The sequence below is a fragment of the Lytechinus pictus genome, chromosome 2 (genome assembly GCF_037042905.1).
Source record: "Lytechinus pictus isolate F3 Inbred chromosome 2, Lp3.0, whole genome shotgun sequence".
Taxonomy (NCBI): domain Eukaryota; kingdom Metazoa; phylum Echinodermata; class Echinoidea; order Temnopleuroida; family Toxopneustidae; genus Lytechinus; species Lytechinus pictus.
In genome coordinates, this window is record NC_087246.1 from 31800809 (window position 1) to 31818646 (window position 17838).

General features: G+C 34.5%; 1 protein-coding gene and 1 long non-coding RNA gene across 2 annotated transcripts; one reads left to right on the forward strand and one right to left on the reverse strand.

Moving 5' to 3' along the window:
* Positions 1-341: 341 nt before the first annotated feature.
* Positions 342-7260, forward strand: LOC135158503 (protein PML-like). The gene is made up of 2 exons (XM_064115446.1): positions 342-612; positions 3323-7260. Exon 2 carries the CDS (start codon positions 3333-3335, stop codon positions 5163-5165), a length of 1833 nt encoding a protein of 610 aa, XP_063971516.1. The 5' UTR covers positions 342-612; positions 3323-3332; the 3' UTR covers positions 5166-7260.
* LOC135158519 (uncharacterized) lies at positions 5610-11671 on the reverse strand. The gene is made up of 2 exons (XR_010297296.1): positions 11560-11671; positions 5610-11084 (listed from the first exon to the last, which is right to left on the reverse strand). It is a non-coding gene; the product is annotated as an uncharacterized LOC135158519 (long non-coding RNA).
* Positions 11672-17838: the final 6167 nt, after the last annotated feature.

Sequence of the window (17838 nt, forward strand, 5' to 3'; positions counted from 1 at the left end):
TTTTGTTTAGCTTATATCACCACTGCCCTTCCCTTACTCATGTTCAATCCTGGATCCATCCCAGGGGAGCATTTCATACCGCTGTTTTTATCCTACAATATTACCCTAGTATCAGTGCTTTTTATTGTCAGCCAATCAAAATCGTGGAAAGTTGTTAGATCTGACAAGTTGTCAGATGTGACAGCCTGTCAGACATGAAATGTTGATGAAATGCTATCACACGATAAAGATTTGATTTGTTTCATTATATTTCTCGTGTTTATTTTTTTTCAAATCTCCTTTTCTATACATTAAGTCACAAGCCGATATGAAAAAACAAACAATAAGGTCTAGAGTCATGTGATCATAGGTATACTAATAGGACAGAACACCACCATCGTCACGTTCATTATTTTGATATTGATGTCAAAGAACTATTTGATATAGCAAAGGTCGGTGGAAATTCCCCGTCACTTGAACAGACAGCATAGTAAAACGTAAAATTCGTTCACGATCATAGATCATAATTGTGATATGCATAACTGTGTGTGGACATGGCGGAGGACTGAGACCAATAATCTTGCCTTTATATAGAACGAAATCAACTTCTGGAATTAACAGATATAGACAAAGGTGAGTAAATTGAACTATTCTTGTATTTTGTTAAGTGTAGGCATAATTGGCGCACATTGAGAATTCGTTAGTAATTAGCAAGATGAAATAGTGGAGAGGAAATTCCCTTACGAGATAATTATAATACATTAACTTTTTGTCAACCCGGAAGTGAAAAAAAAATTAAGTGGAATGGAACTCCTAGTGGACTTTTTGAATAATCAATTGGACAACATTCGTCTATCCTATGTACTGTTTAGGGGTTAGAACAAGTTTGTAACATTTCAGCATTACTCAGTATAAATTATACTTTACATTTATTGTTTGGAGGTTTTACATTTTGTATTAAGACCATATATTTCACTGGAAAATTTGTGCCATTTAGACTAGTTTTTATTTAGAAAAAGCATGAAAATAGTGACTACCGCCGTTACCTAGAAAAGTCAAGTTATGGCAAATAATTTGACCAAAACTTGAAACATTATGCACATGGTTTAGTTACCTCGGGTTTCCTCTGCAGATTTATTCTTAAAAGAAAATCACAAAAATTGTACCTTCTCCTTACATTTTTATCGTTTGCAATAAGACATGAATAAATGAATGAATGAATAGATAGATAGGATGAATAAATAAATAAATACATAAATAAATAAATGTAACATAAGCATAAGATGGAATGGGTAACTGTTGTAAACCCTCTTATATTTGAAGTGATAATTGATCAAGAATTATAAGCTAATTTTATAAAAATGATCCAATGTATTGATTACAGTTAGCATGAATCATTGATTGAGATAAACAACATTATACAAGTGATGTAGCAATGCTGTCCCAACACCCCCTCATTCATTTATGAATCAATTTAGTAATAATCTACCGTATCCAAATAATTCCCTACTTTATTGTGATTTTACTAATACTAAATATTTACATGCTTTTATCACATGCATTATGCCTATCTCCGATTTCATCATCCTATGTTTTATCCGAAGCATCCGAAACATGGATCGACACCAGATAATGTATCTCGCCATTTTAATATAATAACGTTATGTCGACATGGCAACATAAAATGTCGCCATCTCTTCAAGTCGATGGCACTTAAAATCAATGTAAGTTTGCAAAGGAAGTATAAAAGTACAACTCCGACACCCTCCTCCTTGCAATTGAATACAAGTTTGTATACGGGGGTTGGGGAATCTGTATCCATTTCCTGCTTGCTTCGCCTATGCAGCATAAAAGACATAAAAAGACATTTTGATATGCGCCGTACAAGAACAGCATTATTACTGTATTATTATAACTATTGAAAATGTCAAAGGTCGGTGGGAATTCCCAGTCGCTAAGAATAGATTAACGAACCGTTCGTACACAATGATAATGGTATTATTATGATCAGTTTACTAAATAGGCCTACGCACAGAGAACCCAGCTTCTATTCATAATTCGGTGCATATTTATACTATAAAAAAAACGATATCATTTTGTACATAGGGGCAGTCTGCATAGGGGGAAAGGTGAGTGAATTAACCCTTTTCAGTCTAGTCTAGTAAGAAAGAACTTGTGTATATTGTGTTCTCATTTCACATTGATGAAAGTCAAATCATTTTTGGGATGTCTCCCATATCCGACATGGAATCATAATTTACTTTGGACTGAAAATGCTAGGTATGTGTATAGATAGGTCATCTTTGTCACATTGAGAAATGTTAATAATTCTTAAGATGAAAATGCATATACAAGCATTCATGCTTTCTTAGCAATCAGGTAAAATTCACTACCATTTACTCGCTTATATATTTCTTACGAAGGGGTAGGGCTGAAAAATCATGTATATTTTCATTTGAAAAGATAAAAGCCATTCAGACAAACAGAAACTGAAAATACCATAAAAGCTAGAGATGAATAGGAAAGCTGGAAAAGGTATTTTAAAATTATGGATGAAATAACAAAGATGTGATAAGCAGCCTACTCCACACTGTGGAATTATGTTTTTTTTTTAGAAAAACAAAACCAAATGAATGAATTATTATGAATGATAAAAATTACCTTACTTATGACACATTGATATACAGATTATGATAATTATAATTTTTTGATAATTATAATTTTTTGTTCCTTAATTGTGAGCTCAAAATAGTGATGTCATGCTTGCTTTCAATCGATGAATTTAGGCTTAATGTGGTAGATTTATATGATTTTATCATATTTTGATAACATTTTGATTTTTCCGCTTACTTTATATTCATATCAACGGAATTTTATATCTGAAAAGACAAATTTCAGTGGTCAGAAGGTGGAAATTCATTTAAATGTAAGAACGTATATCCCGGAATTTTTTTTTAATGAAGGAATTATGTTGTACCCTTATACACACACACACATACACCCTCACCCTCACACACACACACACACACATATATATATATATATATATAATAGTTTAAATTTTATACATATATACATTCATATAATAATACAAATTCATTCATCTTCTTATCATGATCATATGTTATTATTATCATTATGAATAAATCTAGAAATAAATGCTGCCAAACCCTTCTTTTGTTTATTTCCAAATCGTGTGTGTCTGTGTTTTTAATGGTGGTGGGGGGGGGGGGAGTGGCAGCAAATTCCTTCTTCTATAGAGGCACGCTCCAGAGACGAAAGAAAAACATTCTTTTCCCTTCTTATGAATTCGTTGTTTTTATTTTGTTTTGTGATTATGTAGATTTAAGGTCATGGCTGAAGAATTAAAAGACACGATTGCTCAGAGTCTGGAGTGTCCTGTTTGTCTGACTACCTTCACTGATCCCAAGATCCTGTCTTGTTCACACACCTACTGCAAGGTCTGTCTGGAAAAGCTCTTGGAATCCCGTGCTGATGATCAGATGATCCGATGCCCGGTCTGCAGAGATGATACCCAGGTACCAAATCTAGATGTCAGCAAACTACCGGCAAGCCTAGCTTTAAGGAATCTTATAGAGGACGTGAAAAACCAACAGCAAATTTGCACGAATTGTGATTCCGAGGATAAGCCCAAAGCTGTTGTCTACTGCCAAGACTGTGGCAACTATCTATGTATTACTTGCCACAATATGCACTCTCAGTGGAAAAACTTTGTCGGTCATGAGATCATAGCCATGAGTGAGATCTCATCAGGAAAGGTGTCAATACGTAGATACCGGAAATGCAGGAAACATCCGAAAGAAGATGAAGAATGTTTCTGTTCTAATTGTAAGAGATTCACATGCTTCAGGTGTGTTGTTATGGAACATACATACCAAGGACACCAGGTCATCGAGTCAGCTGCTTATGAAAGTAATCACACGAAGACCATCGACGAGCTTAAATCCAAGGTGGAGAAGAAACAATCTTGCTTTCAGAATTACATCGATCTCATCGATGAAGAGCAGAAGTGTGTGGATGATGCTATGAAGCATTGCACGGATGACATCAACAAAGCATATGATGAAGCAGTTCGGCAGTTGACAGAGAAGAGGGAAATCCTACTTGGTGAAGTCAAGGGAAAGACTGAAAGAGTAGGGGAAGCCCTAGAAGAAATGAAGAAATCAGCTCGACAGCGCATCAGTCAGTTGACGACCATCACTGAAATGGTAACCAATAGGAGAAATGCACCAGTAGACATGGACACTTTGGCTGTGTATGACACTTTATGTGAAGACCTACAAGAGGCCTTAAATCAGGAAAATCCTGATGACGAGCAGCCGAATAAAACATGCAGGAATGCAAAAAGTTCAATTTTTGAGAGAAATGTTGAAAAGGACGAGCTAGGTCTTGGTAAAATTGTTAATGTAGTTGTAAAGAGCATTACTTTGCCTACTAAAGATAGCATGAATGCCATTGTAAACACACCAGATGGTAGGATGGCTGTAGGATGTAAGGATGATGCCGTGAATATCTTCTCTGCTGATGGTCATCTCATGCAGACAGTCCTCAAGGATGTTGAGATTCGTGCATTAGGTTTCTTCTCTGATGGTCGGTGTGTTGTTATTGATAAGTCAAACACTGTAGCACTGTACACACCAGAGTTCATGAAGTTGGATGTGATGTTTGAGACTCTGAATAACGATGAAGGCGGGTTTTCTAACATCACTGTTGATAGTGATGATCTGATCTATGTTAGCTACAGGAAACCCAAGAAGATCCTGGTGTTCTCATCAGCAGGTGGGATGGCAATCAAGGAGATACCATGCCACGGATATGTGCCTTGGCAAATCACTTCTTACAATGATTCACTAATCATAAGTTCATATAATACTGTACGATTGATAGACAAAGAAGGTGATATAAAGCATACATTAACCAAACCAAGTAAAACATACCTATACGCTGCAGTGTCTCAAAGCAATACAATCCTGATAGCCACGGTGAAGCACAATAAAGGTTTGGTGAGCATTGATGAGTACACTGACGAGCTGAAGCACGTTCGGAACCTCGTTAATGAGTACAAGATTGAGAAGCCTGAGAGACTTTGGTATTATGTCCAGCAGTACCGATCAGGAGAGATCGCCTTCTGCACTCCAGATAACCTCTATATTATGATCACATAAAAATTGTGGATGAAACCACAAGAAATACGTCGTATAATAACATTGTATACAGCGTTAAAAATTGACTTTCTAGATGACATAAATTTCTTCATAAAGTTCTTCAACTTTCCTAGAAAAGATCCGAAATTATCAGTAACCGGCACTTTCGCTGTGTCTTTATTTTACGATGCTGTCAATTAAGCTCATCAGAAGTGAATAGAATGTGGATATAAACTTTGACATAATGGTTAAAAGTAGTCCAAGACATTATTAAAAAACAATCTGTTTTCAGATATCTCGGTATTTTCTTATCCAGTCCTGATCAAATTGAATTTATCTGACTGATTTGTGGAAAATGTAATAAATGAAATGAATCAATAAAAATACAATAAATGAATTCTTAATTGATAAAATTGCATTGTGCTACATTCATGCCAATATATCAATTTCAAATGCAAACACAAGTTAATGTAAAAGATTGAAGAACCCTTTAATGATCAACGGTGACATTTCAGATATCCATGTACAGTATGGTTAAACAGGATTGCTTAGAATATAAAGAAACATTTATGAAAATATGAAAATTAATGGATGATTTACAACAATTCTGAATAGAGATAACAGGGCCATGGGAACGACTTTTTAACTGGGGTGCTGAAGTAATTTTGAAAAGCAAAAATAAAATAAAAAATAAACAAAATAAAAGGGTTTTCACTACAAAATGGAGATCCACCCCCAGGATCACGCTTCCCAGGGCCATGTGAATGAAGGTAAAATACTGGCTTAAAGTAATTCAAAGATGGTGCATTTCTGATGTCTTTAGATAAATTGTTCCCTTTTTAGGACCTATAAAACGAACACTATATATGTTGATAAGAACACGTCCTGCGTCTCAGCAAATGTACATTAAGAGGAGCGTGTATTGTATTGTATATAAATTCTGATTTGTATCAAACTGAGAAAAAGGAACAGGCATCAGCCGATTGATACACTGATGAATAAAAATACAATATTGAAAAATGAGGAAAATCGTTTGTTAGTTCGATCGCGAATGAGCACAATATGTGATATGGATCGGTAACCGTGAAATTGATAATAATAATTTAAAAAAAGGATAGGGCAGGGCCCTGGGAACGATTTTTTTTACTGGGGGTGCTGATGTAAATTTGGCAAGCGAAAAAAAAAAGTTTCTTTACAAAATGATTACATTTCTCCATTTTGTCACACCTTCCGGAATTCCAGGGGCTGCTGCCTATGGAGAATAATACACGCAGCACCCCCAAGGAAAATATTGGGGGTGCTTCAGCATCCTCGGCACCCCCCCCCGCGCTTTCCAGGACCATGAGAGATAATCATTTGACGCCAATATTATGGAGCAGCAGCGGCAGTTTTTCGAGCAAAATATTCACAACACATGTTTCTCTAACCATGCTCTACCGGAGTTACTCAATTCCACCTCTCCTTCTCTTAGTCCTTCTTATATTTTGTATTTTGTTATCTAGTTTGTGTTACGCAGGCGTATCTTGCTCCTCGTCGTTTTTCAGGGGTTTTATGCTTATATCATTCAGACAGTTTGTATATATTTGTATTTTGTACATTTCAGTAGATCATTTCTATCGATTTGTACTTGTCGGAGAAAAGATGTACAAAGAAAAAGAAGAAATTGTATCATGTATTCAATTTACTTGTAGCAGTTATACTCACATTAAAAAACAAATATTTGATCTTGCAGTTGCCTGCATAGAGTTACACATGTGGACTATGCATTCTCCATACTTAAAATAGTATGTACATTATGTAAAACAATATAATTTTGTCAAAATCAGAAATGAAATAACAAAGTTATGGCTTTTCAAAATTTTCATTATGCATTGTATTCCTATATTTGTGAAACAGTTCATGAATATGGTTTGAGTGAGTTTACTATCACTTTATACTTTTTTGTATTTTATTATGAACAATTATAATTATCATTTTAGGTTCTGTCTGTAGAATATTTAAAATAATTATGATTGATTACTGAACGAATGTGATGTGCAAGAAACACATCGTTTGTATAATGTTTATTTTCTTGTTTGTAGTCGGTTTGTACAGGTAGAAGAAGAGGTGTACAATGAAAAAAAAAGAAAAAAAAAAGGATATAGATCATGTGTTCAATTGACTTGTAACATAATATTCTCATATTAAAGCAAATATTTAATCTTGTGGTTGCCTGAAAAGAGTTATCAGACATGCGTTTAAAGGACTATGAGTTCTCCATGCAGACTGAAAAAATATATGATCTGAAGTAAAAGAGTACACCTATTTATGTAAAATAGGATTTCCTCAAAAACCCGAAATTAAATGACAAAATTATGGATTTTCACGTGTTGCATTATGCATTCTACTGGTGAAACAGTTATGAATGTCATCATGAATATGAATATGAAGTGAGCTGACAATGCCACCATACCTTTTTTATTATGAAAATTTACAAGATTAATTTTTTTGATTCTGCTCGTAGAAATAACAAAAATGAATGATCAATGATCAAATGTGATGTATAAGAACCACATTGGTGATCGAGGTAACTTGTTTTGGGAGATAAAGACATAGTTTAAACTCTTATAAGCAATGAAATAATTATATCAGCTTCTGTCAACTTCCTTAGTTTTCATCAGGTTGAAGAAAATGTTCAGTGATTTGCTTGCTCAATTTGAGTCCATTCAATTCATGTTATCATCAGCCTGAGCCTTAAAATAGTTGAAAGATGAAGGATTAATTGAGCTTTGATTTATTATCCGTACATTGTTTACCTGTATCCTTTGATATACATGAACACTGCAGAATCTTGACATGTTGAAAAGACCAAATTAATTCATCATCTTTAGTAGATAACTCTCTCTTGTCTCTACTTTCATACATCCCATGTTTCTGCCAAATAGCATTACTTGAATATAATACATGTACATCAAAATGAAACCTTATACTAACATGAAAAGAGAATGCAAGATTTAAATGTATATATACAGTGCATCCCACAAAAAAACAAAACCAAGATTTAGCGATGATTTATCATAACTTAATCACAAATACAATGGACAAATGGCCTATCATTGTAAAGCTCAGAGTCCACTCTTTCAACTGATATAACATAGAAGATTTGCCATTCACGTATGAGTGAGTAAAAGCAATTGGAAGAAAGGATACCAAAAAGTCACTTGGCGTGGGGTATCTGGGATTCAAAAAGAAAATCACATTTTAAAAATGTTCAATATCTGCTCTTTAATTTGATACCTCAATAAATAAAATGGTCAAGAAATAAAAAAGTTCTGTTTCTTTGAAATAAGGCTTGAATTTCAATAATTTCATAAAATGAGGTTTATAGGCTAGCTTTTAGACTTACTCAACACTACATTTTGATAACGATCAGCCATGCAGAAAGTCTTTTGTTAATCATGCGATAGCTTCGGTGGGAAAGTGGTGAAAACATGTTTGTTTTATGAAATTATTGCATTACAAGCATTGTTTTGAAGGAACAGAAGTTTGTTATTTCTTGACCATTTCCTGTGACTGAGGCATCAAAATAAAGAGCAGATATCGAACCTTTTAAGCATGTGTTTTTCTTTTTGAAATTCAGATACCCCCTGCCAAATGACCTTTTGGTATCCTTTCTTGAAATTGTTTTCACTCACCAATGCATGAATGCAAATATTCTATGTTGTACCAGATGAAAGAGGAGACTAAGCTTTACAATGATAGGCCATTTGTCTATTGTATTCATGATTAAGTTATGATAAATCATTGCTAAATCTCGGTTTTGTTTTTTTGTGGGACGCACTGTACATATTGTTATTGAACTCTAAGGATTCGTAATTTCTGTTTGCCATGTTGTTTGCGATGCTTCATTTTAGTTATAACAATACTGCAGAGGTGTATGGATTCTATTGCTGCTTTATATGGAACCCAAAATGAGTGTTTTAGAGTACTGCATTTATCTTTAAAATGCTTTGATCATTTTCTAGAAATAATTAGTTATGCACATGAAAATTGTGATTACTCAAAATAAAGTTAAACATGCATTTTGTGTTGTTTACTGTACATTCATAGTTGCCAAGTATTCCTAGTTATCTTTTTTCTGCCCTCTCTCTCTAATTCACTTCTCCCTTTCTTTTAATAACACATACTGTGGTGCTAAAAGTTAGTATATCCCACCAGAAAATAAACATATTTAATGTGTTCAAGTTCTGCCATGTTTTAGATATTTTATTGTGAAATCAGGTGATAAAATATTGCATTAAATAAAGTGTGTTTCTCTGGGCTTGCTAGTTGTCTACATTCAACATTCAGCATGAAGAAGTGTATTTTGTGGTGGGGTTCACTAGCTTTTGAGCACAACTGTTACTAAACTTGGCACACTACATGTAGACATTGTTTCCATAGTCAGAATCATAAGTTTAATTCTTTGAGGTGATAGATAATAAAGTTCATGATCGTTATTGTATGAGTCTTTTATCTTTTAGCTTTGTTAGTTTAGGAGTTGAAAAACAACTGAGGGTGGGTATGGCAAGGGTTGAAAAGAGAGATAGAGGGGGGGGGGAGAGGAAGAGAGAGAGAGAGAGAGAAAGAAAAGGGGGTAGAGCAGGAAGGAGGAAAATGATAGAGGGGGGGATATGGTAGAGAGAGATAGAGAGAGAAATGAAAACAGATGTTTTTTTTTTGCCGGGGGAGGGGGGGGGGGGCTAAGAAAAGGGGTTCCTCCTTGGAAAGGAATCAACTATAATATAGCATCAATTTCTAAGTTTTTTCAATTCGATCAAAGTATCAAACTTTAAAGCAAAATACAACAGAATTCTAAATAAAAACATAGTGTTAATCAAAGAAATCTTACTTGTCAGAATAGAAAAGACGGTCACAAATGTTGATAAGAATTGCAGTTTTGGAATAAACCCAAAGGACCAGATTGTACATTTGAAAAGTCTTGAATATTACTTTCAAGTTGTAGTGGACTCGGACAACTTTCCAATTCAATCAAGATTTGAGATTACTAAGACGAAAATACTGTCCAAAGACACCATGTCTCTGGATGATGATGTGAGTGAATGTAAAATTAATAATCATTTATTAAGATACTCTTCATGATAGCTTTGATTAGTACCTCTGGAGAGAAATGAAAGAAAGAAAAGTAGTTTCAACTGCAAAATATTGTGACAACAAATATGGGAACCTTTTATCACCGTATTATTCTTCTCAATATTATTCCATGTTATCTTTGATATATTTATTCCTTCCTTCCTGCCATTTGAATGTCGGTCATCATTCTGAATATATCAGATAACTCCCAAATCACTTCCCATCTGAAACACCTATTCCCTCTTGCTTTCACTGAAAAACAACTCTCGCTTCAAGGAAAAATTCCCATAGAGTCGAGTTATCAGGTTGCGTGCCTACATGTACTCCTGTGCTACCGTATACTGTATGTGATCTTAAAGGTTTTCCAGGAGCAGTTCATGCTAGTTCATCACTCATGAACGGTGATGAAGTCACGTCAGGAAGATGTTGGAATGTCTTTACAATCTCTTGGATTTATCAAGAAATTGATACAAAGTCTTCTTCGGTCTTTGATGCATTCAAAGATTCAATCCAACAATTCAGGCTAGTTCATCAGTCATCAAAGGTGAGTAAGTCAGGAAGATGATACAATGTCTTTACAATCTTTTGGATTTACAAAGGAATTGACAGTTTCAAAGATCAAATCCAACGATTCAGTCTTGTCCATCATCAGGAAGATGATAGAATGTCCTTACAATCCCTTGCATTTACCAATCAACCAATGTCAAGACTTCTTCTGATGGTGTCCTATAATTTGAATCCTGAGTGTATTGCAGCAATCCCAAGAGATAGGTTTTCATGTCTTACAAGGCTGAAACCGGCATCCTCAATCATCGCAGAAAACTCTTTCTGAAAGAGAGCAAAGAAGAGAAGAAAATTAAGAATATGAATATGTTCTACCTTTTCCACCACCTTGATGTAAACAATCATTTGCATTTATATATGGAAATTATAATCACAAGAGGTTTCATATTTTAGGAGTCTGCTACAATATTCCACCAATTATTGTTTTTATGAAATATTACCATGTCTTACTGTCTAGTCACTATACTTAACAGAGAATATATTCATACATGCATCTATCTATTCATCCAACTATCTATCCATCCACCCATGCACCAACCATCTATCTATCCATCCATCTATCCATCATTCCTCTATCCATCCATCCATCCCAGGGTCTATCCATCACCCATCAATCAATCCATCTGCCTTCCATATAACCTTCCTTCCATCCATCCATCCTTCCATCCATCCACCCACCCACCCACCCATCCATCAATCAATCAGACATCTTTTGACAAATCTAAAACCAATGAATTACCTGTTTAGGAAACTGTCTAATGCTCTCTACTAAGTACTGGTATGATTTCCAGTCACCAGCGATGACATCTCCAAGGACTGGTATCACATCAAATGAATATCTGTCATAGGCCCTGTCAATATTATTTCAAACAGGATGGAAAATTACTTTATGGCAGACTAGTCTGTCTCTTACCCTATAGTGACATAGCCTTTTACTCTGTAACATCCAAAGAATAAAAAGAATCTTTGTTCTTTTGGATATTTTTTTTTTTGGGGGGGATATTAAGAATAATTTACATACCAGATTAAATCTTACTCATTAGAAACAGGCAAGCCAGATTGATAAATTAAAATAGGAATAATAACAATTATAATGGTCATGATAGTCATAATAATTGCTTTTGGTCCTTAGCTCATATATTTCATCACTGCAATAAAAATGGCTTGTTTTGGTAACGATTCCAATATAACAAAAAAATCATCATCCCAGCATTAGCACATACATGTATGTGACCTGCCCGGCATCCCCAAACCAACAATTAACTGCCAAAAATGAATTTTGAGAGGTTTTATTGAGCTTGAAAAAAGCGCTACCTAAGCTTTTGGCAAAATTGATCAACACTAACAGTGACCAACAAAAGTACTTAATTGAATGCAGAAGAAATTCAGTGAGAGCATAATAAAAAACTAAAGAGTATATCAAGTTTGAAGCTTGAGGTTCACTCAAGCATGAGATGTGCACACTGTGCCATCTCAGTGAAACTTCCAAAGTCCAGGGTCTAACGAATAGTTACGATTGATCAAACTCAACTGTAGGGAAATCCATCCATACCATAATTTTTTCTACAGAAAATTTGCACAATCTGCTTAATAAACAGAGAGAATCACAGTGAATCTTCAAGAGAACGATGAATGTATGAATATACATCATATATCTAGAAAATATTTTCAACAAATTTTACATTTAAATGTTGACGATGCTGGCTGTCCATAGTTGTGATTGATCGGATCAATCGCAACTCTTACATTGGTAAGACAGGCCCCAGAAAAACTAGTGTTAAAAATACTGTATGCCATCTTTTAACTTATTTCACAGCTTCAAATTTTGATAGCATGAAGAAGAAGAGTTACTCTTTCAGAGGAGAACATTTTCTAATTTTGACTCTTTGGGGGACCAAAATCATTGTTTTAGCTTATTTACAGAGAACCTTCCCTGGCACGTTATTGTTGGTTTTGGGGTGGCTGGTCACATATACACACAATGAAAAAAAAAATTGTGCTGAATGATTCCAATAGAAAATGAGTAATTAAGAAAATAAAGCATTTTGTCAATCAATGGATCTTCCTCTAGTATAAAATCAATGTATATACATGTACAGTATATATATATATATATATATATATACACTGGATGTGTGTGTGTGTGTGTGTGAGGGTGTGCTTATCTGTGTTTGAAATTTTGGTGACACGACATTTGCTCCGGGCTTTATTCCGTCTAAGATATAGGGTTAGAGTTGCAATAGGATTTTATGTTAGGCTTAAAGTTGAATTAAGAAGGGGGTGAGTTTCCATAAATATAGGTTCTACATACAATATATAGTATATATAAGTTGTTCAAACACATAGCATGTCACAATAATCCTCTGCCTTCTCGATATTTTGCTTTGAAAGTCTATGAAATTAGCCACCTGTCAGAGCCCGAGAGACGAGTGTACAGAAAAGTCACTCGGAGTGTGACGTCACCGGGGGGAATTTAGTATAAGAGGTGCCTGAATGTCATACAGAAATGCTATGCAGAGAGAGAAAGATATTTTACATTTTTTTTTCAAAGCAACTCAAATCAAACAAATAGGACTGATATGTACAAATCTTTACTTTCCCTGTATAAAAAACAGTATGAATAACCACCATGAACTCTTCAATCATGATGTAAGATAGCAAACAGTGAGTTATTGAATGATATTTTCACTATTTCTCATTTATTTTATCACGATGTTCAATCAAGTGAGTAGCTGGAAAGTAATTCCGGCGGCTAGCTCAGGGCGCGCTGAACGCATAATACTAGTACACACAACACCCAGGCATTGAGTGTACTGTTATGGTCTGGTATGTCGACTTAGTTCATGGCCGTGCAGCGATCCCCTGGCGTTTTTTCTTCTTTTCTTTTGTCTTTGACTCCACTTTTATATCCTCTGGATCATTTCCACTCATAGCTCATTCCACAGAACAATCTTGAACCAAACGTATAGTATTCTTTCTCGGCCTTCTGAGTTGTTTTCTATATTTACTTACGCTAGGGGTCACCGTCACACATACAAACGCAATTCGGAAGTGAGTTGAAGACAGAAAGATATATAGTAATTAGTATACATCTCTATGGTTGAAGACAACAAGAACGGTACGGTAGCTCGACAGCTAGCTGCGCAGGAGCGGGCGGCCGGTCGGCACAAAGCAATTCCGCAACCAACTGTGTTTTTTTGCAAGAGCCGCGTCACACGCGGATAAATATGTCATAATAACACGTCTGCTACGTTATCGACTGGTGAGAAGATCTCGATCAAATTTCATATTATTCACCTTGAAATTATTCCTTTAGGGTCTATGGTATCATTCTGAGGGAATTCACATATTTGGAATAATAGTACGGCCACAAATATTTTAATCATTTCCTCTTTGCAAGTTCTATGGCTCGCAGATACAACTTCAACTGCAGTTATTCCATATGAAGGAGTACGTGCATAGTACACAAAACGCCACTGCCTTGTTTACTACACCGGGACCGAATACCCCCCGGTGACGTCACACTCAAAGAACACCCGTCTCGGTAGGCATTGCAGGAGCGAACTCAGGGAAAATGGGTAGGGATAAATCGTTCAAATTCACTATTTTGAAAAAAGAAAATGGGGGGTCGAATCACCTATTAGTGTTTGGGGGGTTGTAAGGTTGCTATTAATGTAAATATCTCAATATTTGGAATCGTCTTCTTAATTCAACTTTAAGGTTATGTTGGAGATATGGTATAGTGTTAAAACCAGGGTTGAAGTTGGTCATTCCATTAATGTGTGGAATTTGCAGCGGAGCAATTGTCGCCGGAGCAAATGCCATGGAACCGAAATTCTAACCACGGTCGATTCCAGCCGTGTTTTCATAAGTTTTGAAAGTTCGGTTCACCCATACAATGCATCAGGACTAACTACAGTGCGTATCAAAAAAAGTTTACACTTTGAAAAAGCCCTGGGAATTAAAAAATATACAACATGTGGGTAATCTTTTCACATATATTTTGGGGTTTGGGTCCCATCTATCCAATGAACATAAAAGTTTTGACAGAATGTTACACTTGAGTGAGTACTGTCCATTTTTGTAAAGCTCGCAGAAATCTGCGCAGAAATGCTCATTTTCACGCTGTGTCAAGGGGAAAGGGCATAATCAAACTTACCCTGCGAAACATTTCTCAAACATTTCCCTCGCACTTTTAGTCAATTGAAATAAAATGGATACATTTAAGCATTTTGTAACAATTTTGCCACCCAAATTGAAATTTCAACACTTAACCTTTACCCTTTTTGTGCCAGCTGGATCTAAGGACATAACTGAATCTGAACAAAAGTTTATATCAGACATCACCAGCATTTTTCACTAAGTTTTATCATTTAAAGTTGGTTTACATGTCATTTTTCATTTACTAATTGTTCTTCACACTTTTCCCAAGCTTGACAATGAGTAACCAAACGAAAATCAAGCCTAAGCCATTTCATGTAAATCACAGCTCAGTGTAAAACAAATATCGTCACGATGGCCTCGGTGTGTGGGGGAGTGTGATGGGGCGCAACGCACTCTTCGAAGTGTTTTGGGCAAGGAAACAAGTTAAAAAAGGTAAACGATATCTTCAAATCAATTTTACTAGCTAAATTTCATGTGTTCTTCATGATTAAGGTCTACTTTTATTCGCATAACTATTTCAAAGTTCTGCGCAAATCATTTATCAATAACTTTTCAAAAGTAAGTGGTGCTCACTCAAGCGGAAATATTTTTTGACAGATATCGTCATTTGCTTAAATGGATCTGTACCAATGTTAAAATGTGGAAAAATCTTCAGGATATTACACATGTATAATTTTACAGGATTTTTTCTAAGTGTAAACTTTTTTTTGATACGCACTGTATATGATAACAATAACCCTTGATTTTAAAGATTTTACGGATTGCCCAATGTGACTACTCATGTTTGGTTCTAACCGTCCAGGTCATTGTATGGCTATATCTAACCTTACTTTGCAGTACACATCCAGCAATCCCAATGGAGCATTCATTGTCTAGTTACTTTATCATGGTATATAAATTCAAACAAACCATTCTTTACAGGCATCAACACGATCATGTGTCATAAGGGTCCTCAGGGGTGGGGGGGTGCATCACAAATATTTAAGTATGACTTAAATGGTGACCTGTACCTGATATGCAATGCGTAATCTTATTGAAAAATATGCAGAAGTGCACATCCTCTAGGCATGATCTGACCAATGTGGTCATGCCATTTATAAAGCATTTAAATGCAACTCTTAGTCATACTGAAATCTTTGTGAAACACCCCCAGATTTAAAAGAAAAAAAATTGAATAAAAAGAGAAGAATTAAACAAACAAAACACTTCAAATCAGATCAGAGAGGAAAATTACAAATTTGAGCAATTTGAAGTTCTGAATCATTCTGTGAAAAAAAAGTTTATAATGTATGCAACAAGAGACTGGACTATGTTATCTCCTCAATTTTTCTTTTGAATCGTATATGAAATTACAGCTTTTAACATGTTCTGTGTCAAAATATAAAAGACAATTGACTCCACATCTATTGTGCAAGATCATCATTGCTGTAACTTATTTCAATACACAAGTGGGGGAAAAACAAAATAACCAAGATTTTATACAATACAACCAAAAACTAGCACATCAATGATGTGGAGCTCATCCGGCATTTCGCAACAGAATTTAACACATATTTAATTTTAGCCCAGTTGACACTGTAGTGAATTATATTGATGACATAAATTGAGGATATAGAATTGAAATTGATGAAGAAATGACATAGAAGCATTTTTTGTGATCTATGAATAAATTTCATATAAATTAAGCATAAAACATGTTCTAGTAAAAATTTCTAAACTCTGTGTAGAACCTTGGTGAACCTCATGTAGCTCTCAGATTGAACAAAAATAATCAAAATCAATCAACAAATAAATAAGTATTTTTTTTAGTTTTGAAAATATAAGAATAAATTAGCATATTTAATGAGTTACAAAATTCTGTGTTGAAATTTTGTATCACCACCTCGGGCTATCATATAAAGCAAACAAAATTGAAATTGATCAACAAATGAAGAAGAAAAAACATTTTTTTTGTGATTTATGAATAAATTTTGCATAAATTAGAACAAATAATTTCCTAGACAAAATTTTAAAATTTTGTGTACAAGTTTGGTGAACCTCATGCAGCTCTACCAGATGGAAGAAAAAAAAATCAAAATAAGTCAACAAATAAAGAAGAAGAGGCATTTTGTGTGATTTATGAATAAATTTCGCATAAATTACATGTAGCATAAATAATTTCCTCCTGAAAATTTCAAAATTCTGTGTAGAAGTTTGGTGAACCTCATGAAGTTCTACCAGATGGAAGAAAAAAAATCAAAATCGGTCAACAATTAAAGAAGCATTTTATGTGAATTTTTAAATATACGCATAAATTAGCATATTTCATGAGTTTCAAAATTCTGTGTAGAAGTTTTGAATCCCCACCTAATGCTATCATATAAAGCAAATAGAACTGAAATCAGACTTGAAACGATGAAAAAGAAGTATTTTGAAATTCAGTCAACAAATAAAGAGGCATTTTCTGTGATTTATGAATTTTGCATAAATTAGCATAAATAATTTTCTAATCCAAATTTAAAAATTCTGTGTAGAACTTTGGTGAACCTTATGAAGCTCTACCAGATGGAAGGAAAAAAATCAAAATCGGTCAACAAATAAAGAAGCATTTTATGTGAATTTTTGAAAATTTGCACAAATTAATTTCGCATAAATTAGCATAAAAATTGTTCTAGTCAAAATTTCAAAATTCTGTGAAAAGTTTGGTAAACCTCATGAAGCTCTACCCGATGGAAGCAAAAAATTCAAAATCGGTCAACAAATAAAGAAGAAGCATTTTTTGTGAATTTTGAAATATGCGCATAAATTAGCATATTTAATGAGTTTCAAAATTCTGTGTAAAAGTTTTGAATCCCCCACCTAGTGCTATCATATT